This window comes from Elgaria multicarinata, chromosome 11 (genome assembly GCF_023053635.1).
Source record: "Elgaria multicarinata webbii isolate HBS135686 ecotype San Diego chromosome 11, rElgMul1.1.pri, whole genome shotgun sequence".
NCBI classification, from domain to species: domain Eukaryota; kingdom Metazoa; phylum Chordata; class Lepidosauria; order Squamata; family Anguidae; genus Elgaria; species Elgaria multicarinata.
Genome location: NC_086181.1, coordinates 20585571 through 20609199, shown reverse-complemented (window position 1 = coordinate 20609199; position 23629 = coordinate 20585571). Strand labels below are relative to the sequence as shown.

The 23629-nt window shown below is 40.7% G+C and overlaps 4 protein-coding genes across 4 annotated transcripts; 1 reads left to right on the top strand and 3 right to left on the bottom strand.

Annotated features, from left to right (window-relative positions):
* Positions 1-1108: 1108 nt before the first annotated feature.
* On the bottom strand, positions 1109-6371 carry LOC134405294 (olfactory receptor 2AP1-like). The gene is made up of 2 exons (XM_063136532.1): positions 6367-6371; positions 1109-2090 (listed from the first exon to the last, which is right to left on the bottom strand). The coding sequence occupies exons 1-2, from the start codon at positions 6369-6371 to the stop codon at positions 1109-1111; spliced, it is 987 nt and encodes a 328-aa protein (XP_062992602.1).
* Positions 6372-10688: 4317 nt separating this feature from the next.
* LOC134405293 (olfactory receptor 10A7-like) lies at positions 10689-11672 on the top strand. Its single transcript, XM_063136531.1, has one exon. The coding sequence runs from the start codon at positions 10689-10691 to the stop codon at positions 11670-11672; it is 984 nt and encodes a 327-aa protein (XP_062992601.1).
* A 6000-nt stretch (positions 11673-17672) lies between these two features.
* Positions 17673-18617, bottom strand: LOC134405292 (olfactory receptor 2AP1-like). Its single transcript, XM_063136530.1, has one exon. The coding sequence runs from the start codon at positions 18615-18617 to the stop codon at positions 17673-17675; it is 945 nt and encodes a 314-aa protein (XP_062992600.1).
* Positions 18618-22342: 3725 nt separating this feature from the next.
* On the bottom strand, positions 22343-23311 carry LOC134405290 (olfactory receptor 2AP1-like). The gene has a single exon (XM_063136529.1). It carries the CDS (start codon positions 23309-23311, stop codon positions 22343-22345), a length of 969 nt encoding a protein of 322 aa, XP_062992599.1.
* Between the last annotated feature and the right edge of the window lie 318 nt (positions 23312-23629).

Sequence of the window (23629 nt, the reverse complement as noted above, 5' to 3'; positions counted from 1 at the left end):
TATTAAATATGAAGAAATTATCAGAAAAGTGACAAAAGCACCACAAACATGGCGGAATACACATGGACTAAGTTTAAACTATCACAGGTGCAAAAGAAGCCATTCTGGCTTCTCCCTCTGCCCCGACATGTGCTACACGTGTGACCATGATTTGCAAAATTTCCCATGATGCAGAATGGGTTGCTGTATTGTCTGAACCCAGTGTGGTGCATGGCAGGGGTGACTTCTTACCCATGCCACAACCAGTGGCTTGTAGTAGGACTTATGGCTTTGTTGTCAACATGGCAATCCATGCTGTATTGGGGGTAATTATAGAAATCATGTACATACATGTGGGGGTGAAGGGAGAAGCCACAATGGCTTATTTTACCCCCGAACCCACTGATTCAAGTTCAGATTTTAAAAGCTAAGGATTGAAAGCTTAAATGAATCTAACATTCTATTCCATGTAATGACTTTTTATCCTGGTGACTTGCACACTCAAGTAGTCATATGATGAGTGAAGGATCAGGGAGAAACAGATTATGTTGTTCAGTGTGGACATCTATATGGATTCCACACCCACAGCCAGACTGCATTAGGCTTATATTTTTGTTGGCCATCGGTATTTTCTAATTGTCACACTCTATAGGGCTAATATATTCAGTGTTTGGGTTGTTTTTGCTTTTGCCAGTGGTATTAATTCATTCAATCATTTTGCTTTTGACAGTAGTATTCATTTTTAGACCACCTTTAAACATAAAACCTTTTCAAGGTGACCATAAAGCAAATTGATGTGGTTGGTTTGTAACAAAGCAGGGGGTAGTATTCATTGTTGCATTAGCCGAAGGCAGCATTACTCGCTAATCTTCCCTTCCTCTCCCAGCAACCCAGTACTCCCCCAGAAGCCTCTTGTAGAGCTGCCCTTGAAGGAAATAAATACCTGAAAGCAGGAACCATGTGTGACTGGTGAAAGATTCCTCTGCTCAGTTTTGGGGGAGACAGAGCTCCCAGTGTTCAATAGATTACAGTGATCTGCAAGAGGGGTGTGTGTGTGTGGGGGGGGGATTATGCAATGCTGTTTTCCACTCATGCAATACACTGTTTTGTTATATAGAAAGCAACCACACTAATTCACTTTAAGGCATCTTGCTTGATACGGAACAAGCCTGGCAATACTATTTCTCAGGGCCTGTTTCACCTCTTTATTTCTCAAGCTGTATATGAATGGATTGGCCAGAGGGGGCAAAGCTATGTATAGGAGAGAGGAAAATTTTTGTGTATCTCTCTTCGCTTTAGTACTAGGTATCATATACACAATCATTAGAGAGCCATAGAAAATGGAAACCACAATCAAGTGAGAGGAGCAGGTAGAAAAGGCCTTTCGCCTCCCAGTGGTGGAAGGGATTTTCAAGATGGCAGCAATGATATATACATACGATACAAGAGTCAGGAGAAAAGGAGGGAGTGCAATTATGGCGGCCACGATGAAACTCATAATTTCCAACAAGCTTGTGTCACTGCAGGAGATGTTTAGAAGTGGAAAATAATCACAAAAATAATGGTTGATTTCCTTAGGGCCACAAAAAAATAATTTCTGTAACATCAAAGTGAGTAATATTGAAAATACAGCAAATCCATTGATCCATGATGCAGCTGCTAATTGGATACAAGTCTGAGAATTCATGATTGTTAAGTAATGCAGTGGTTTACAGATTGCTAGATATCTGTCGTAAGACATCACACAGAGTAAACAGCATTCTGCTGCTACCAAGGAACTACAGAGATACCATTGCATAAAACATCTGCTGAAGGAAATTGTTCTGTTTCCAGTCAGGAGAGCTGAAAGCATTCTTGGAAATACATTGGAGCTATAACAAGCTTCCAGGAATGAAAGGTTCCCCAGGAAAAAGTACATGGGTGTGTGAAGGTGCTGGTCAAAGACAACTAGTGCAACAATGAGGATGTTTCCAGTTACGGCCACAACATAAATCACTAGAAAAATTAGGAAAAGAAGTGTCTGTACTTCATAGAATTCCTGAAATCCTTGGAGAATGAATTCTGCAATCTTCGTTTGGTTTTCTAACATCATGTAAAGGAGACAAGTCCTACTGAAAAGAGAGATACAAAAAATAATGCATTGTCACAGTGATATCCTATTGAAATTAGAAATTCACAGGTTTATTTATTTATTTATTTATTTATTTATTTATTTATTTATTACATTTCTATACCGCCCAATAGCCGGAGCTCTCTGGGCAGTTCACAAAAATTAAAAACATTCAAAGTATAAAACAACAGTATATTGACCCTTCTCTGGCTATGTATGATTCTGGCCATAGCTAGACCTAAGGTTTATCACAAGATTGTCCTGGGGTCAAACCTGTTCATCTAAGTGCCACACAGGGCATCCAGCGCTCAGGCAGGGATGAACCCGGGATGATCCTGGGATAAACTTAGGTCTAGCTATGGCCTCTGTGTGGATTTCTGCACAAGGCTTTCATTCTGCACTCATGATTGGTCACTCCTGGGGTATTTGCAGGTCCTTTAGATTACGATGTCAGCCTGCAGGACCTCACACATCCTTCCTGGCCATTACAGCAGCTTAACTCTCTATGTGGAAAATGTGATAAGAAACTTCAAAGTGTGATAAATTTCCAGTGATTTTCTGAAGTCATGCTATATGTAGTGGTATTCCATATGCAGACAAAGAATCCCATAATGAGTGATATGGGGGAAAGTAAGTAGCTGGAAGTCATTTTGCTTTGGAGTTTCATTTGCTTCTCCTGGTATAATATTTGGAATTAATTGGGTAGGTTAATCTATGGTGGATTTCACAATGTATTTCACGTGATGTAGAATGATCTTGCAGTGAGTGGTGGTTTAATGGCTTTATAGACATAATAAGACAATGGAAGAAAGCACTGGATCCACTCAGACACTTTTTAGCAAAATATATAATACGTTTATGTACAAAACCTAGAATGTGGCTTGAATATATATCCTGCCTAGTTATATTAACTTCTGGTGCACGGGGCAGGGGAGGGGAAAATGTATCACAAGATATTAGGATGAAGGAAAAAACCTTCCTTGTTCCAACTGAGTAGCAGATTAAAAATAATAAATTATTCTTCATAAGTGTAACCAATTAAAATTGGAAAAGAATGTGACTCTCTTTTTCTCTCCTACTGTCCATCTTTTCAATGGATATTAATACAGGTTTGTACAGCTTTAAATTAAGAAAATGTGTATGGATCTGCTTCCTAAGTTTAATAAGGATAGGTTACATCCATTATGTGGAAATTATGATTCTGCTCTATTAATCTGTCTAATTAATTTATTTGTCAATCACATTTTAACTTCGTCCTTCATCTAAGACACAATAATACAATGTTGGCTGCAGTCAACTGTTTTACCATCCATTCAATCAATATTTCATACACATTTGTACTTGTGGAGATGTTCTCCTTATCACTGAACAGGAAAATGTACATGACAAACTTGCCCCAGGCTGAGAAAGCTCAAAGAGGTAGGTTCTTCCTTTTCTCACAACAAACCTGAAAGTCAGATTAGGTTGTGAGTATGACTCATCCAAGAGAACCCAATGAGCTTCATACTAGCAAGGTAGTATGACCTCAGTACAGCACTATGAGAAGGATTCAGAGAGGTTTCTTCCAAAAGAGAAAGCTTCTCTGGATGCAGACTTCTACACTATGCTGCCTATCCAGTATCAATGGAATACAATCATATACTTGTTCATCATCCCTTATAGTTGATCAGAGATATGAACAATGATTCTGGCTTGGTCACTGACATATCAAGTTTGAAACGAATTTCTTCTCTGGTTCAGCATACGATGAACAAACATGGCCCTCATTTATACTACCCTAAAAGGACATCAATCTGTTAACATCTTTTCCTCAAATCAACTAGTAATGCCTTTAATTTGTCTAGTTACTGTTATTACATTTTAAATTCATCTTCCTCAAACATATGTAACCAGAGTCCAACAGTCAGCATAATTGACATTCCAAATGATACAATATTTCATTAATACCTTATACAGAAAGGTAAATGTTTACTGTTTCTCCAGATGTGAATAAAGATCTCAGATACACTTCAAACATCCTTACTTATTTTACTGGAGTTCAGCCATGGAAAACAATTTTCAAATGCACTGAATAAGTGGGCTGTAGCCTATAAAAGCTTCTGCCGTATTAAAAACATTATTCTTCAAGTTTCCACAAGATTCTTTCTGTGTGGTTTTCCTGTAGTAGACTAACATAGCTAGTGGTGGACATTTTGTGAGGAGTCTTTATTTTATAGGGTAGTTTGTTTATTTCAAATCATTGCTCCTATTTACAAGGAAGAAAGTGTTAAGGAAGGCAGTTTATATAGTAATATAGTAATAAATACTTACCATTCAGCTGCTGGGATTCAGTGTGGAGATATACAATTCTCAGATCATTTTCTTCACCTCATTCCATTCAGTGTAACTGTGGTCATAGCTAGACCTAAGGTTTATCCCTGGATCGTCCAGGGGTCAAATCTGTTCATCTAGGTGACACACAGGGGATCCAGTGCTCAGGCAGGGGCGAACCCTGGATGATCCCAGGATAAACCTTTGGTCTAGCTGTGGCCTAAATCTCTCTGTAGCAGAATATGGATGTCTAAGAATGTGTGTCAATTATGAATTATAATGTCTTGCATAGGATGGATGGTTTTGCACTTTATATTTTATTAATATGAAATTCTCTGTTCTGTCTTTGCATTTAAGCATAGTGAAGCCCCAGTAGTCCAATTTTATTTTCTAATTATCAGAACAGCTAAGTTAGAAACACTTTTGTCATAGTACTGCTCTCCTCTTCAAATGATAATACGATAAAAATATGAGCCTTCCAGGTTTTAATAAGAGGCACAGGCAGGCAAACTCTTTAGCCTTCAGGGATATAATGTATTCCAAAAAGAAACAATCATGTATTAGATAGGGGTTAAGAGGAGTTCAATATATAAAAAGTCACAACGTCATGCATCTTTCCAAGCCCACAGAGCATAGGACCATCCTTCAGGTCCTTTGAGAGCACATCTTCTTACTTCAGCATTCTGAAGAATCACTTGGTACACCCAATTAGATATTTGTTTAATTATACCAGGTTTATTGCTAAGCTCTGAAAATATACAAACAGATATAACTGGAGTACCAAGTGACATTATACCAACTCCCCGGAGGTGGGAAAAATGTGGGGATATTTTTTGGTACAGCTTTAACTAGAACCCAGTGAAGCTGAATGGTGGGAGAGTCAAGACAGATAAAAAGAGGTGCTTCTTCACACAGTGCATAATTAAACCATTGAATTCACTGTCACAAGATGTGGCGATGGCCACCAATTTGGATATCTTTAAGAGGGGATTAGACAAATTCATTGAGATTAAGGATATCAATGTCTCTTGATCAGGATGGCCATATATTACCTCCACTATCAGAGATAGTATGCCCCTGTATGCCAGTTGCTGGGGAAAATGAGAATGAGGTTGCTATTGCATTCATGTCCCGTTTTTGGGTTTCCAACAGGCATCTAATTGTCCACTGTGAGAATACAGTGTTGGACTAGTTTGGCTTTTAGTCTGATCTAACATTGCACTTCTTTTTTTTATCATTAACATTTATTTATTTTGAAATAATATTAAAAAAAATAGGAAGTGCCATGCTGGATCAGACCAAGGGTCCATCTAGTCCAGCATTCTGTGCAAATAGTGGCCAACAAGGCGCATGTCTGCACCAGCCCTATATCCCAGGGTAGTCCCTGGATCGGCCCTGTGTGTCCAAATGATGCATAGGCAATCCCGGGCACAAGCTGGGATGACCAGAGACTTTCTCTGGGATAGAGGGCTGGTGCAGACATGCACCTTGTTGGACATTATTTGCACAGAATGCTGGACTAGATGGACCCTTGGTCTGATCCAGCATGGCACTTCCTTTTTTAAAAAAAATTATTTCAAAATAAAATAAATTTTCATGAGTTTTCCACAATGCCAGGCTGTGTGGCCACTGCTCCTAGGTCATCCCTTCTTGTGGAGCACTTAAAATGGCCACAGTCCATGCCCATCAGGGCTGAGGGGTGGGAAGCAGTTGTGCTCCTTTTCATATTTGGAAAAAATGGGATGTTGCACAGCTGTCAAGATGCTGGGGGAGGATTGCAGAATGAAGAGGGATGATGAAGAGGGAATTTCACCAGGTGCTGCGTGCATACAAATGGCACCTGACTAAATTCCCTTTTCTATACAACTGTTAAGGATACAGGAACCCTGTCCTCCTTTCCATATGGTCACCTTATCTGTGCTTTCTAGCAGTTGGATAGGGGAGTGATAGGGCCAGAGATGTCCTACCTCATAACGAAATCTACCCAGAAACTCCCGTGTGTGGCCAGTGATGAGCATGCTATAAATAGTTCTTTTAGAGACAGTCAGAGATAACTGTTTAGGATACTTATATGCGTTTGAGCTAGTTTTGTTATAGCAATCTCAGTTTTCCAAGTACTGGTCCTTATGTACTGTTCACTCACATAAGAGGGCAGTATCAGCAGGTTTGGGGGTAGCCCAAACTTTTGCAGGAATATTTAAGAGAAGTATTTAAGGCAAAAACACACACACTAAGGACATGGAAACCCCAAAACAGTCCAGTGAAGAAGACCAAAAATGTCTGGGGCACATTGGTGCTCCGTAGGGACTGTGCTGTTTACCCTGAATGATAATCCTGAGCAATAGCACTCTATACTGCAACCCTGTTAATCCTGCTACTATGTTAATCCTGCTCAACCTCCCATTGGCTTTTGATACCATTGACCAGGGTATCCTCCTGGATTGACTCTGTGGGATGGGCACTGTGCTACAGTGGTGTTCCGGTCCTATCTATGGGGTTGTTTTCAGAGAGTAACATTGGGTGACCACTCTTCAGCCTCTTGGCAATTGAGCTATGGGGTACCACAGGGCATCATCTTGTCCCCGGTCATATGGTCATCCTAGGCGACACAAGATAGTTGGGCCAACATTTAAACAAGGGGCAACATTTATTTGATGGATCTGCATAGGGGAAACCTAAGCGGGCATCAATCTTGTACAGCGTAAGCCGTTGTTAATCAGGGCAAGACATTCCGAGCCACGAGGGTGGAGTCTAACCATCAACACCCCTGGCTCCCCCGTTTGGAGTGGTAGGCCTTCCTGTGTCACCCCTCCTGATGCCATTAGGCTCTGAGCGTGTGAGAAAGGTTGGCCTCAAGGGTAACTCTTATTTCAGCAGCTGGGCTGCAGGGCTTGGAGCTGCTGAGACTCAGGCAATGACCCTTCACCATTTTGGTGCCTTGGAGTGCTCACCGACCCTATCCAACCGCAGATGCCCGCCTACCCACCAATAAATGTGACAGAATTATTCCAATTAACCTATTTAATACTCCCTGGGCTGTCTTGCAGTATGAAGCAGGCAAAAAAACTCATAACCAATTCAGATTATGATCCAAAAAATCCTATTTGGCTCCCTGAATAGGCAACCAGCAAGCCCATACTGCCTACAGGGAGGGAGGGAGGGAGGGAGCTTCTTCTCTTAGAGAGGGGGAGAGGAGGGGCATGAGCCCTTAAATAGGCTCTGAGTCCCCTCCCTTCTCCTCTGGAGTGATTCTGCCAGCCAATCGCTGGCTTCGACGCTGCCTTGTTCCGCCCCACCTGCAATTGGCCTCCCCGAACCCAGGCTATGCCGGGCATGGCAGAATAGCATTTGTTGGGATAGAATTCCATAGTTGAGGCACAAGCACAGAAAAAGCCTGTTTCTAGTAGCCTAATGTCTCCTAGTGAGGACATTCAAATGAAGTTTCAGAGTGGGCCCTCAAAAGCAAGTGTGGACTTGATAAATTTCTTGAAAGAGAAACCACTGGCTAAGAGCACATACTTAAAAATATTCTTAAAGGAAAAGAAAAAGGTAGAGGATTTTACACATCAAAATTTTACAGATCAGGAATTTACATGGACTGATCTCAATGCCTTGATTTCATTCTCCTTTTTTATTTATTTATTTATTTATTTATTTATTTATTTATTTATTGGTCCAAGGCAATCAGCCCTGAGGTCATGTAGAGCGAAAAGTTCCTATCAATATTCTAACATTTGCTGGAGGTTTTCTCCTGAGACATCCTATTAAACATCTACAAATCTAGCATCTAGTATTATCTGGGGATGTGTTTCTTGATTCTTTGCAGGATAAATAATGAACGGTATCTATGAGATACTTCATACATTATACAGAAAGCTCAAGAAGAGAGACGGCTAAGCCATCTTATGGAAAATGCAGAATTCATGAGCGAGATTTGATTTTTTTTAAAAAAAGGAATTTGCATTCTGGACCATCATTAATCAGAGTCAATAGGGGCCTTGGATCTGCTCATCCCATAAAGGTACAAAACAGCATCAGATTTATTCAAACAGGATCTTCTTCTGATGGATGGAAGCATCTATGAATTTTGGTTTCTCTCAATTGCTCATTGTTCCAATCTTAAGTTCACTTCTGTTGTTTCTGTATCCATGTGTGTGACTTCATTTAAAACACATCAAATGCATGCATTTACATGCACATTTATCAGGGAATGGTCTGAAGGCATATGAGGCAGCCGGAGGTTGCCGAAGCTAACCGGTCTGAGTCTAATCAGTGCTTGGAGTGGAGACCACTTGGAAACCACATGTACCCACTTTGAGTTCCCCTGTGGAAGAAGGTGGGATAAAAATGTGATACATGAAACAAATATAATAAATAATATGCACACTTTTAGACAGTTTTGCCCAATATACTCATTTTTGCAGTCATTTCCATTGATATAACATATTGCATTTCTTTTTCATGAATATATGTGTTTTTGTGCACACTTTTGCCTAACATACATGTTTGGTTACATGTTTTTATTCAGAGAACTGTATCGCTAAAGTGTGAAAACCCAAAGATAACTGTGTACCAATCTGTATATTGATTTAGGAAGAGCAAATCTGGTAAGTTGTTATTCTCTCTCATCCCTACTTCTGCTTCAGAAAATGCTGCAAATCAACTCCTGCTCAATCACCTCTTAATTTAAGGAAACCCCCCTCCAAAATAGAAAAAAAGAATTTCCTGACACAGATCACAATCATAATCTTTATTCATTAACTCACTGTTCAGTTAAAACATGTTTTGTGTGCTCTTCAGTGACATAGAATGCATATGGGCTTCCTAGGTTGTACTCTTAGAAATAAACTGTTACGTTACAGGACCAAAGCATGGGGCATTTGTGTCAAACATGAGTGAATTAGTGCAGGTTATCTTGCTCTATCCCTCTCCATGTCTTGAGCATCCCTAAATCTCTGCTAAGGGTATATAAACAGGAGGGTTGCACTGTCTGTAGGCAGAATGAATGTTATCTGTGTCAATAATTTCTATCAGGCATATGGTTTCTGTTTAGGAATAGCCCCCTCATCTATCACTTGGGTGCACCTTATTGCCAAACAAATGACCTATCAGTGCTATTACCCCAAAACTGATCACCTGATTTTGGGTGCTGTGTTCGGGTTCTTATTTTATGCTTCTTTAACAATGCCTTCATGCTTTCAGAGCTGATGCCACTAATCACATATACAATGGCACCAGTGCTAGCTCCAGGTTGTTGGGGGGCCTTGGACAAGGCACCCTCAATGCCCCCCCTTCCATAATAAGTCTACCTTCTCAACACCATTGTCATCTCCTGCTGTTGCTCCTCATCCTCTTTATCATCATTGGTACCACATGATTTCTTCACAGAGGGCCAGTGAACAAGTAGGCAGTGGCATCTACTCTCCTCACAACCAGTATTGTCTGCCCTAGACAGGTGAGTAAGCCATTAGCAATGGTCAAGAGAAGTATCCAGAGGACTCTTGTCGTCAGCCATCTGAAGGAGCCCAGCCATACCTACCCTTGATTTCAGCAGTGAATGACAGTATGAAAGCTGTATGAAAGTGGTATATAAAAGGCAGGAGCCACACTACTGCTTTATTGAAGTGCACTGAAAACTATTGGGACCCATTGGCATATACCATATACCACTTTCATAGTGTTATATCCTTCTTGGTATAGATGTGTCCTGGGCCCCAACAGTTGTTGGTGCACTTCAGTACCACTATAAAGCAGTAGCATAGATCCTGCAGTGCACTTCAAAACCACTGTAAAGCAATATTTTGGTTCTGCCTTTTATATACCACTTTCATACCACTTTCATAGTGGAATATCCTGCTTGGTGTAGAAGAGCCCTTTGTCTATCAAGCAAGCAAGTAGGAACAGTGATGTAATTTAGATGAATTGATAATTTAACTCCATTTAAGCCATGGCTAGGGCCATCAACTTTTTAATTGTGCAACATAGTGATGCCTTTTATAGCTGCTTCATGTGATGACATGAGCATGTGTTCATGTTTATTTGCATGACATGGAAAGATACAACTGCTGAGTTGTAGACATCAAAGTGCTGATGTCTTTGTAGCCACCCCCTGCCCCCAAGCAATCATCAGTAGAATAAGAGATTTGTAATGGATAGGCAATGAGAATGTGCAACAATTTGATTCTAATTGAATTTGTTTTCCTAGCACTATTTTTTGTTTTGTTTTATGCTACCGTAGCTCTATGATCATCTTTATTAATGAAGTTATGAGAAAGAGGAAACCAAATGAATGGAAGAGCAAGAAAGAGAAAATCAAACTCATGTCACTGAGTTTATCCTCCTAGGATTCCGAAATCTAAAGAATCTGCAGATCCTCCTTTTTCTTGGATTCCTTGTTATCTATATTGCAACAATGGCAGGAAATATTCTTCTTGTTGTGGTTGTGGTGACCAATTACCATCTTCACACCCCCATGTACTTCTTCCTTGGTAATCTGTCTTGCTTGGAAATCTGCTACAGCTCAACCCTTTTGCCCATATTGTTGTCTACTCTTTTGATGGATGGAAAGATCATCTCATTCAGTGGCTGCTTCTTGCAATTATTTTTCTTTGGCTACTGCTTAGGTGCAGAATGTTATTTGCTGTCTGTGATGTCCTATGACAGATATTTAGCAATATGCAAGCCATTGCGTTATGCAACAATTATGAGCATGAGGCAGTGTATCCAGTTAGCAGCAGTGTCCTGGACAAACGGGTTCATAGGCATTTCCATAATAATGGTTGCAATGCTGCAGTTAACATACTGTGGTCCTAATGAAATTGATCACTACTTCTGTGATTCTGTTCCACTTAAAAAACTTTCCTGCAGTGACACAGATGTGGTGGAACAGGTTAATTTAATATTGTTATTTATTTACACCATGCCTCCATTTCTACTTACCCTAACATCCTATATATATATTATAAGGGCCATCCTAAGAATCCCATCCACTGCTGGAAGACAAAAGGCCTTTTCCACATGCTCTTCCCATCTCATTGTTGTTTCTACTTACTATGGGTCTTTAATGACAGTGTATCTCTTGCCACCATCGTCCTCAATGAACAAAGTTGTTTCTCTTTTGTACACAATCCTTCCACCTCTTGTTAATCCCCTCATATATAGCCTGAGAAACAAGGACGTAAAGGGGGCTTTGAGAAAGTTGAAAAACAGGATAGTCATTTTCAAAATATTTCAAAATGTGCTAGTTAATTTTGCTAATGTTAAAGGTAAGTAGAAGCAAGCAAGGAAGGAAGGAATTAGGGGTGTGCACGGACCCCCCGCTCCGCTTCACTTGCAGATCCGCCATTTTTTGGATCGGGCCGCTCCGCCCCGCCCCCGCTCCGCCCACTTCTGCTCCGCTCCGCTCGGAGCTCCGGATCCGGATCGGAGCTCCGTTTTTCCCCCCCATAGGCTTGCATTGAAAGCTAAAAAATTATACAACTTTTTTTCTGTTCAAGTTAGAAACCTCACGTTTGGCACCATGACACCTCATGGGGGTATACACACGCACGCCAAGTTTCAAAGCAATCCCATCATCCCCTGATTTTTGGGGAATTTTTGAAAATCGGGCACCCCATTCACACCCCTTTCCATAGCTCTGTCAATTTGCACATTAGAAACCTCAAACACGCCACCATGAAAGCTTATCCAGGGATACATACGCACGCCGAGACTCAAGGCAGTCCCATCATCCCCTGATTTTTGGGGAATTTATGAAAATCCAACACCCCTTTCCATAGCTCCATCAATTTTGCACGTTAAAAAAACCCCTCAAACTCACCACCATGACAGCTTATCCAGGGATACATACGCCGCACGCCGAGACTCAAGGCAGTCCCATCATCCCCTGTTTTTTGGCGGGGCTTAAACCTGCAAAATTTGGAACTTCCAAAACTCCAAGTGAGCGCAGGAAGGACTTCTCCCCTGAGTCAAAGCCACACACACACAACATCCCTGCGAGGTGGGCAGGGGAGGAGGGAGGGAAGGCAGGCAGGCATGCAGCTGGCATTTCTGGGGGCATAAGGAAGTGAGCCAAGGATAAGCCAGTAATGCATATAAAATGGAATAAATCAATAAATAAACAAAGGAGGGGTGGAATTAAAAGCAGCAGTGTTGCTGAATAAACAGCAAGAAGAATTTTTTTAAAAAGGCTATATCTGTCTTTTACCAGCAATAGGGGGACGTGCCCGGGGGAGGGGGAAGTAGCTGCCAGTTCAACTCAAGACAGCCATTGCTTCACCAACAGCTCTGAGCTTGAGAAGTAAATGCTCACTTCAACTCATAATAGGCATCGCTCCACCACTAAGAAGTAAACGCTCACTTCGACTCATGATAGGCATTGCTCCACCATTTTACTCTCTTTGGAAGGCTCTAATGGCCTTCCAGTGCAGGAGAGAGTGGGGGCACGTCCACGATGAGATGCCCTAGGGGAGCTCATCCCCTTGCACCACATCTTTTCAGTTGTTCCCCAAAGTTAGGGTGGGTAGCAGTGCTGTGTTTCTATCTCTTATTCTTGGCTTAGTATATGATTTCAGGTTGTGTTTGTGCATTTGGTGGGGCTACTGTGTTAAAAAACACTGGGAAAAGTCCGTTCAGATGAAGAAAGAGAAGTTTCCCAGAATCCCAAGTTACCCGTTTTGCCTATGCCCTCCTCTAACTTTGGGATCATGTGATCATGACCGGGAGCTGACTCTGCCCCTCAGCCCTTTGAAAAAGGTATTTTTCCCGCCGATTTTTTAAAAAATTCTAGCGCGTGACCCGCACGACGCAGAGAGGTGAGAGTAGTCTCAAAATGACTACCATCCACGACTCTCTGTGCACAAGAATTTTCAGAACGATAGCTTAAAAACCAACCCAGTTATGCCCGAGTCTTTCCCGCAATGCAATCCTATGGGCGAAAAGCCGAAAACGCCGTTTGAGCCGCGCGGTTGACCCAATTTTCAAAAAAATATAGCACGCGACCCGCATGATGCAGAGAGGTGAGAGTGGTCTCAAAATGACCCCCATCCACGACTCTCTGAGCACAAGAATTTCCAGAACGATAGCTTCAAAAAGAACGTAGTTATCCGCGATTATTTGCCGCAATGCAATCCTATGGCGAAATGTTTTCAAGATGGCGATTGGAGCGCTCTGCGGAAAGAGAAGTGCTCCAAAAATGGCCGCTTCTCTTCACCTTGCTTCTAGGGGTCCGCGGTCCGCTCCTACTCCGCCTCTGGGTAAGGCGGAGCAGGTCAATCCGCTACTGCTTCTACGCTCCTAATCGGAGCGGATCACACCCCTAGAAGGAATCAAAACCAGGGGCTCATCTACACCAAGCAGATATTCCACTATGAAAGTGGTATGAAAGCAGTACATAAAAGGCAGGAGCCACACATACCATGTACCACTTTCATACCACTTTCATAGTGTTATATCCTGCAAGGGGGAGATGTTTCATGTGCCCCAACAATTGTCAGTGCACTTCAGTACCACTATAAAGCAGTAGTGTAGATCCTGACGAGCCCTATAAGAAGAGTTCTGATAGATCAGGCCAAATCCCATCTTGCCTAGCATCCTACTCCCCATCATTGTAAATTAGGACATTTCAGCAATCTCTCTCTTTCTGACTGTGCTTCCTCAGCAACTGGTACTGAGTGAGACTCTGGCACCAAAGCTAAAACAGTCACCCTGATCATCCGATGCTTCAAGAAATCCATAATTCAAATTTTGTGGTCAAACATCTGAAGAGTCCTTGGTTCACAGATCAATTAATTGCTCCTCGAACATGAAATAAATGTGGAGTAGCTACAATATTGAGAGCCTCACTCCATTCCCCTCATTAAAAGTGGGGGTCCAAGAACAGGGTTTTCTTTTTGTTTTGTTCCGGGGTTCTTTCCCGACCTTATTAAAATGGTTGGGTTGGAGCCTGCCAGTGTGGTCCCAATTTCTCTCCTCCCCTCACTTCTGCATCCATTTGAATGTCTTAAAAGTAGCTGATGTGCTGCATTATCTAGGAACCATTATGGTGATCGGTAATTCCTGAGGTTCCCCAGCAGGCACCAACTTTGTATTCCTTTGTATTCCACCTCCTTTGGCAGGTACCAACTTTGTATTCCAGCTCCTGAAAACGTCATTGTTCCAGGAAACCTTAGCCTTAATAACCACCCACAGTTCACAGTTCACCTTTCATTTTGCTTTTAAAAAATCTATTTTAAGGTGTTCTATTCTGTTTTTATCTTGTACACTGCTCCAAAATTTTGAATGGGGAGTAGTATATAAATATTGTAAATAAATAAATAAATAAATTTCATTGCATGACCCACTTGTGATACATTCTTAGGGCTTCTCCACATTGAGGCTTTTTGTCCCGCAATTTTACCGGGGCTTCTGCTTTCAGAATCTTTGTGAGATAAGGTCAGTCCTTTAGTAGCTTCCCTCCCACCCCATTTATCTGCAGGATCTGTATGTCTCATGAACAACAGTGCCATCTAGTCACTCTCTACATAGTGACACATTCACTTTTCACATACAAGTCACAGAGGATCTTTTTGTTGGCTGGCTACTTCAAATTTCAAATTAAGCTGTGGAAATGCTTCGAAAACACAGGAGAGGGACTGGAGGTTGATGATGTCATGCAAAAGACCCACAAAGTTCTGTGAATAACTAATGTCAATTGGAGGAGAAATGCTCCATGTGAAAAGCCCTTAATCTCTAAGTAAAACTCAATAAACTATTTCAAACTGATGAACATCCAATACAGAAATGTAATTTCACAGGGAAAACCATTTTAAAGGTTATCTCTTATTTTATAACTTAATACCACCTTTCAAAATGGAACTTGGCCAGGTAGATTATAAAGACAGGAAGGGAAGTAATAAAGAGTTATATTTCTAGTGAGGTTCTTAGCAAGAACACATGCCAGGGTTCATTTTCATCTTTGCTTTTTACTTGACATTTTCTTTCTCATCATCTCCATCAGTTTTATTTCATTAGTCAATGATGTGGCATATATGTCTAAAAAGTTATCCAGTTTTAGCATGTTTTCTCTATGCACTTTATTAAGGCTGAACTATCTCATTAGGCTTTTTATGCAGAAGAAGTTTCTCCCTCTGCTGCCAATAACCTGAACTGCAGAGTTACACATATGTCATTTAAACCCTGGATTATTACTAGAACTCCCATCCTCTAGAGAAAATAGATTCTTATGAGCATGCAGATAAGAGTCTTTGGGGACATTTTTTTCATTAAGATGCAGAAAGAGTGGTTTGATGTGTCATCTTTAGGAAATAATTTCTTATACAAACCAGAACTAAGATATTCAGTTTGAGAGCATTGGTAGGTATGAGTGTCATGCATTGGCTTTCGTTCCCAGTAAGGTCTACTTACACAAGAGAAACAGAGCTTCAACTTCCTAGGACAATTTATTAAACACATCCATCTTTCTATAATTTGACTGGGAAACTGAACATGCCAAAACACACTGAGAAATTAATCTGTTACACCACACATTTGGTTAGGTTACTTAACCATGATGGTTCTTTCTAGCTCCCAATTGTGTAATTCCCTGAAAGAACAAGAATGATTCCCAATAGTGTGTCACGGGACCAGCTTCACCTTGGCCTGCCAGTTGAAGGGAGACCAAGACAAATAGAGGCCTTAGCTAGACCTAAGGTTTATCCCAGGGTCATCTCTGCCTGCTCCTGGGATATCCTGTGTGTCATTTACATGAACAGGGATGACCCCGGGACAATCCCAGGATAAACCTTAGGTCTAGCTAAGGCCAGAGTGTCCACTCTTGTTTGACTTCTGTTTCAACGACTTATCTGCTGCCACCAGATGAAATATTTAATTTTCCCTTTCTGCCTTCTTCAAACAGTGAAGTGTCTGGGTCTCTGGTAAATTCCTTTCTTTAGTGTGGGGTTGGGCTTTAAGGCATTGAGTGGATAATCCAAGAAGAAAAGAGGCCACACATTTTTAAATGACAAAATTGTAGAAATTTACTAAGAAGATATTAGAATTACAAGAAAGGTTTTAGCATCCAAATGGTTGCAAAACACTCACACCAAAATCAGAAGATCAAAATGATAAGAAAATATCCCAAGTACACACATCTAGCTAATCCCTAAATAGACAGAGTCCCTAAATCCTGTTTTTTTCTGGCAATATCTTACTGTCAAGGTTCTCAGATTTTTGAAGCATAATAATAATAATAACAACAACAACAACAATAATAATAATAATAATAATCATAATAATTTTACCCAACTCTCCCTTTGGATTGAGGTGGTGAACAATATTAAATGCAACAATACAATACATAAAACTGGTTAAAAGAGCATATCAAACAGATGCAATATTAAAATAACCATCACAAAATCTTAAAATTGTTAGGCCTGCCAGAAGAGACTAGTCTTTATGACCTTCCTTCCTTCATCTTCCCCTTTAGGCTGTAGACATGGGGTAAGTGACACTCCAGACACTTGAAGTTTAACACAAATCCAATTCCCCCCTAGCTGGGGCAACTTTGGTGGATTCCACACACCCCCCCCATTAAAATGGAGAAAGAGTGGTTTGATGTGTCATCTTGGGAAATAATTTCTTATACAAACTCATGTGGAAGTCATCTATTGGAATCTCCTTTTTTAAATGGAAGTATTTCAAAACTGGTAGACTTATTTTGAATTTACTTTGAAAGAAGTGAAGACACATGAAACTGGAGGATGTTCATTCCTGGGAAAGGTGGGTCTGATCTTTAAAAGCTTTAAGGAAACTATTGTTGCCAAGGGAACTATATGAACTTGATCATTCACAGGATTGATTAGTTGGTATTCTAAGACTGGGTTTGGATGACACGATAACCAATGGTAGGTTAAATAGCCAACGGTGGGTTAAATAGTTAAAGCTTGATTATTATTTTAATTTATTAGAGATTCCCTGCTAGTTAAATGAAAATTCTGTACTATATATATAAAAAAACATTTTAATCTACAAAATCCCAAGGATTTATTAGCTCTCCCTGAACCGCCCAGAGAGCTTGTGAACCGCCCAGAGAGCTCTGGTTATTGGGCAGTATAGAAATGTAATAAATAAATAAATAATATGAAATGCATTTACTATGACAGTCATGTGTATCACTTCACTTACAAAGTTAATCCATATAAAATGCTGTAAATCCACAAACATTATTTTTGGTTTGTTATAAATCCACAAATGTTATATTTGGGTTGTTACGCATTAACTAGACTAGCCATCTTCATCAAATATACTTTGTAAGGAAAATAAACCTACCAATGTTTTTTTTCAGAGCTTCCTTGACTTCCTTGTTTCTCAAACTGTATACAAAAGGATTGGCCAGAGGAGGCAAAACTGTGTACAGGAGGGAGGAAAACTTTTGCATGTTTCTCTTGACCATCGTATTTGGTATCATGTACACAATCATTAGAGACCCATAGAACATGGAAACCACAACCAAGTGAGAAGAGCAAGTGGAAAAGGCCTTTTGCCTCCCAGTGGTGGAAGGGATTTTCATGATTGCAGCTATAATATATGCATAGGATGTAAGAGTTAGAAGAAATGGAGGAGCTGTGAATACGAAGGCCACAAAATAAGCCACAGTTTCCATCAAGTGGGTATCACTGCAGGAGAGCTTTAGAAGTGGAAAATAGTCACAAAAATAATGATCCATTTCATTGTGGCTGCAAAATGTTAATTGTAACATGAGAGCAGGTATTATAATCACAGTTACAAATCCAATGATCCAAGAAACAGCTGCTAAGTGGATACATGTTGAGGTTTTCATGAGTGTTACATAATACAATGGTTTACATATTGCTAGATACCTGTCATAAGACATTACACAGAGCAAACAACATTCTGCAGCTTCCAAGGATGCAAAGAGATACCACTGCAAGAAGCAGCTGTGGAAAGAAATCCTTCTGTCCTCAGTCAAGAGAGCTGAAAGCACCCTTGGAAATATATTGGAGCTGCAGCAAGCCTCCAAGAAGGAGAGGTTCGCCAGGAAGAAGTACATGGGGCTGTGAAGGTGCTGTTCAAAGACAACTAGCAAAAAAATGAGGATGTTTCCAGTTATGGTCACAACATAAACCATTAGAAAAGTCAGGAAAAGAAGCTTCTGCACTTTGTAGAACTCTCCAAATCCCAGGAGGATGAATTCTGTCACTGTTGTCTGGTTTTTGAACATGATGATCATGAAAATAGTCTGATCATGAAATATTATGAACTACATTCAAATTACAATACATGTAAACTATAGTTTGCCAATATTTGGTCATACTTCCATCTGTGCCCAGAAATGAGGCATTTGCTATGGAGATAATGTGATGTGGATAAGACAACCATCCATTGAACCACTTCCCCACATCCGGTGATGCAAAAGTACGGCTTCACAGTGGTTTGAGAAGACATATACCAAAGCCAGCCCTAAGGCCATGTGTATAAGTGGTTCATTTGCTAGCTCATCGATGCTAAGCTGTTGTAGTTCCACTTTCTCCACCAGCAATCTCATGTGTATGTATACAGGGGGACTACAGGACCTTTTTTCTCATTGTAGTGGATGAAGGAAAAGAATGCCAGAGTACCAAATTAATATGCGGTGGCTCCAGCCTACATGCCTCAGCTTTCCTGAAATGATGCAAGGGGAAACAGAAGGCAATGCAAAATCATCGTCATCATCATCATCACACACAAACACACATCAAGTACTAGGATGTCTTTAACAAGCAGTGGGTAAGGGGGGAGGAAGGAAGAGAAGCAACACATTTAAGTATACAACTTGAGGAAAACTGATTGCACATTGGCTGGTGAGCATTTTATTTAACATCCTGGAATGCAATATTGAAATATTGCTTTGACAAGGGCATGTGGGTAAAAAACACCACACGTTTACCCATTAAACCGGGTTGTGGGACATCATTTTTCTCATCTAAAATAATTGCAGCTACCTGTTGAAGCATTGATGCTGTATGGTTTTACCTACAAAACTGACTTTTGTTCCTCCCCTGATGCCTGACCCAATTTCAAGGTGAACCAAGACCTTTTTTAAAACATTCTTTGTTGCTTGTGAAGACTAAAACAGGTATTACTGTAAATGTGTGCTTGGCAGCTCCTTTTATTCCTTTTAATATCCTTTTATTCTAGAGCAGGTGCAGCAGAGCTACACCACTCTTTTTCCTGGGGATCATCCCTGGATCATCCCTGTGTGTCAACATGCCGCACAGGGGATCCCAGGAGCAGATAGGGATGATCCCTCCATTTCCCCGAGATATCTGCAGACATGTTTTTTGTGGTTTTCGTGGCTATGAGTAGTGGGGGTTAGCAGAGGGAAGGAGCCAGGCCAGGTGAGTCCAGGGACATCGGGGTGGGGGTGGGGGTGGAGTCAGGGCATTTTTTTTAACTTACTTTTTTGCTGGCGTACAAGTGCACTCCAGCTCCTGTCTGTTCAAAAAAAAATGGCGGGGGGCGACATCCCTCTTCCCTTCCGGGACACCGCCCTTTCATGTTGACACCCTGTGATGATCCCGGAAGAAAGTAAGTCTGGGCTTGTCCCTCCCTCCCTCCCTCTACACCCTATGGTGTAGACATACCCTTAGATATATATATTTCCATCTAAGTACTAAGTATCTAATAAGATACTTTAAACAGCCAAGCTTCCCACATCATAGGTGAACAATTTATAAATATCTGCGGTTTAAGACACATCTCTTTTAAAAAATAAATAAATAAATAAATCTCCCCCTCCTTTAAAACAACAACAACAACAACAACAACAACAACAACAACAACAACAACAACAACAGAGATGTAATAAATTATTAGCCTAATGAAATATCTCAACAAATAACTATTTTGTCTGTATTTTTTAATCGGGGGCGGGGGGGGGGGGGAACACAAACTTCAAAGACATTTCTTGTTTCCTAATTTCCTTCAGTTGTATTTTGAAGCCCCATAATATGACTTACCTATGCCTAAGGTTAACTGGTCTGATGATCTCTGACAGTATATTTTTACAATGTGTAGCACCTCATTCAGCACTGCATTTATGCAGAAGAAATCACCAATGCTTATGTTGTGAATTACACACACACACACACACACACACACACACACACACACACACATCAGCCACCTCCCTGCCCTAATTACCAGAATGGCAAAGTTACACATGAGATCATAAAATCCAATATTATTAATAGAACTTTCATCCTCAAGAGGAAATAGACTATGGCTACAAAGATAAGACTCTCCTGGGACTTTGATCTTAATAAGAAGCAAACAGAGCAGAATGGCCTGCTATCTAGGATGCAAAAAAAAAATAATCATCTTGTTGTTTTGAGGAATTCTAAGCTATGACCTCCATGGTTACTGGGGAGGGTGAAATGGAATATTAGGTAGGAAAGTGGTACAGTTGCTGCAGCCTTGCTGGATAGGATCAGCCATGTCACCTTCTAGATTGTCTTATGCCTCATTGGAACAGGATGGATCTTGCTGGGGTGGAGCCAGTGGATGAAGGCAAACCAGAGTGAAAACAGTTCCTCTGCCATTCAGTACTAGCCTGCTTTAGGAGTACCTAGTAAAAGCAGTTAATGTGCCAATTTACTCTTGCTGTGCCTGTTGCAATGTTTATCAGATTGATTTGAAAACTTAGCACAATCACATACCTCACAACATAGATCATGGATTCAACTTTTCACAAAATTGGATTGATGTCTGTCATTCTTATAATCAACCTATGAATGGGTTGGCATAGAGTATGTGATACAGTGAAGCCTTGAAGCAAACTTGTGCAGCTTTTAGAATTGGGCACATTGTGCTTGATCTCTCTGAGTGAAGCCATGCCTTCTGGCCATATTGAGTCCCTATAGGCCCCTGAGGGAAGGCTGTTCCTCAGGAGGGGGAGGGATAAAATAACACTGTTAGCTTCAAACTACATAATCTGCAAAGCTATGTGCTGTGGAAGCTTGCCACCTAGGGCATGTCTACACCATGCCTTATCCTGGGGATCGGCCCAGGATCATCCCTGTGCATCCACATGATGCACAGGGGTTCCCAGGGGCAGAGAGGGATGATCCCTCCCTTTCCCCAGGATAACCAGGACAGCTTTTACCCCAGTTTTTCCCACAGTCTCAGGATCGTCCTGAGACTGTGGGGTGTGTGGGCAGCTGTCTCTTCTTTGTCCCAGCTCCTCACAAGTAAACACGAGAAGTGGGCATGGAGCTCTTCAGGAGATCCATGTCCATCAGGAATGGGAGTGGGGAGTGGGATCTTTTTTAAACAAACAAACAAACAAACAAACAAACAAACAAACAAACCCTTTTCGTTGGAGTGCTTGTGAGCTCATCTCCAATAACAATAAAGAAATGGCAGGTGTAATGTCCTCCTTCCTCCTGGAACGTTTTGTGCCATGTGAAGGCTGAGGGGGAGGAACTCCTCCTCCCCTGGTGTAGACATGCCCCTAGTAACTGAATTTGATAAAGCAGACTTCAAACATGAATAATTGTGCACGTACACACACACACACACACACACACACACATCCCTGAAGTGCAAACATTTAGGATCATCTTATTATGCATGCCAAGTTTCAGGTATCTAAATTTTATGGCTGTGGCACAATATACTGGTTATTGTAGGTAGAATGTTGAGGTGCATAATGGTGGAAACATTTGTTGGTGACTCACCCTAACTAAAGGGGCATGGTAATATAGGATTTAAGTATGAATAAAATTTCAAGGCAATGTAGGTTAAGACCATTTTTGGACTAAACATCCCCCCACCACACAAAAAAAGTTTTCAACAAAACATTAAAAATAAGGAATTAATTCAGTATTCTGGCATGTTATCAGAGTCTTTTATAACCTGGTTCTCAAATGAAAATATTATGAAAAATAACAACACACATCAATTTTATTACAAATTAACCACATTAACTATCTTTTTAGGACTTGATTTGTGTGGTATGAGCCTACCAATATTATTTCTCAGGGCCTCTTTGACCTCCTTGTTTCTCAGGCTGTATATAAAGGGGTTGGCTAGAGGTGGCAAAGTTGTGTATAAAAGAGAGGAAATTTTTTGCATCTCCTTCTTGACTTCAGTCTTTGGTAACATATATACTATCATTAGAGACCCATAAAAAATGGAAACTACAACCAAGTGAGATGAGCAGGTGGAAAAGGCCTTCTGTCTCCCAGTGGTGGAAGGGATTTTCACAATGGCAGCAATGATATATACATAAGATACAAGAGTTAGGAGAAAAGGGGGAAGGGTGAATATAGCAGCCACAACAAAACTCATAATTTCCACCATGCTAGTGTCACTGCAAGAGAGTTTAAGAAGTGGGAAGTAGTCACAAAAGTAATGATCCATTTCACTGGGACCACAAAATGTTAACTGTAACATCAAATTAAGTAATATCAAAAAAACTATAAATCCATTGATCCAAGATGCAGCTGCTAATTGGATGCACGTCGTGGTTTTCATCGTTATTGTATAGTGCAATGGTTTACAAATGGCTAGATACCTGTCATACGACATCACACAGAGCAAACAACATTCCGCGGCTTCCAGGGAACCAAAGAGATACCATTGTGTGAAGCAACTACTGAATGAAATTGTTCTGTCCCCAGTCATAAGAGCTGAGAGCATCCTTGGAAATATATTGGAGCTGTAGCAAGCCTCCAAGAAAGAGAGGTTTCCTAGGAAGAAGTACATGGGGGTGTGAAGATGCTTATTCAAGACAACTAGTGCAACAATTAGAATGTTTCCAGAGATGGTCACAATGTAGATTGCTAGAAATGTCAGGAAGAGAAGCATCTGCAATTTATAGAACTCTCCAAATCCCAGGAGGATGAATGTTGTAGTCGTTTGGTTTCCCAACATCGTGTAAGTGAGAATAATTAAGAGCTATTGAAAAAAAAGAAGATATACGAACATTAGAGATATTGTCATAGTCATGATGATTATTTTTTTCAAGTGACTAAAAACCATTGAATTAATTTGTACTGGAGAAACCATTGGTCCAAGGAATTTGATTTAGTCTGAGTACTTCCTCAGTACATTTCCATATTCTGGTAATGTAGACTCAGAACATCATGGTGGACATGGATGGGGAGACAAGACAACTAGAAGACACTCCCTGCATCAGTTCTGTGATTTACTTATTTCATCAATCTTGATCTCTGTTTCTAACATATTTTG

What these genes read in the sequence shown, in the direction of transcription:
- LOC134405293 (XM_063136531.1), top strand. Translation starts at nt 10,689, where the DNA reads ATGGAAGAGCAAGAAAGAGAAAATCAAACTCATGTCACTGAGTTTATC.
- LOC134405292 (XM_063136530.1), bottom strand. Translation starts at nt 18,617, where the DNA reads ATGTTCAAAAACCAGACAACAGTGACAGAATTCATCCTCCTGGGATTT.
- LOC134405290 (XM_063136529.1), bottom strand. Translation starts at nt 23,311, where the DNA reads ATGTTGGGAAACCAAACGACTACAACATTCATCCTCCTGGGATTTGGA.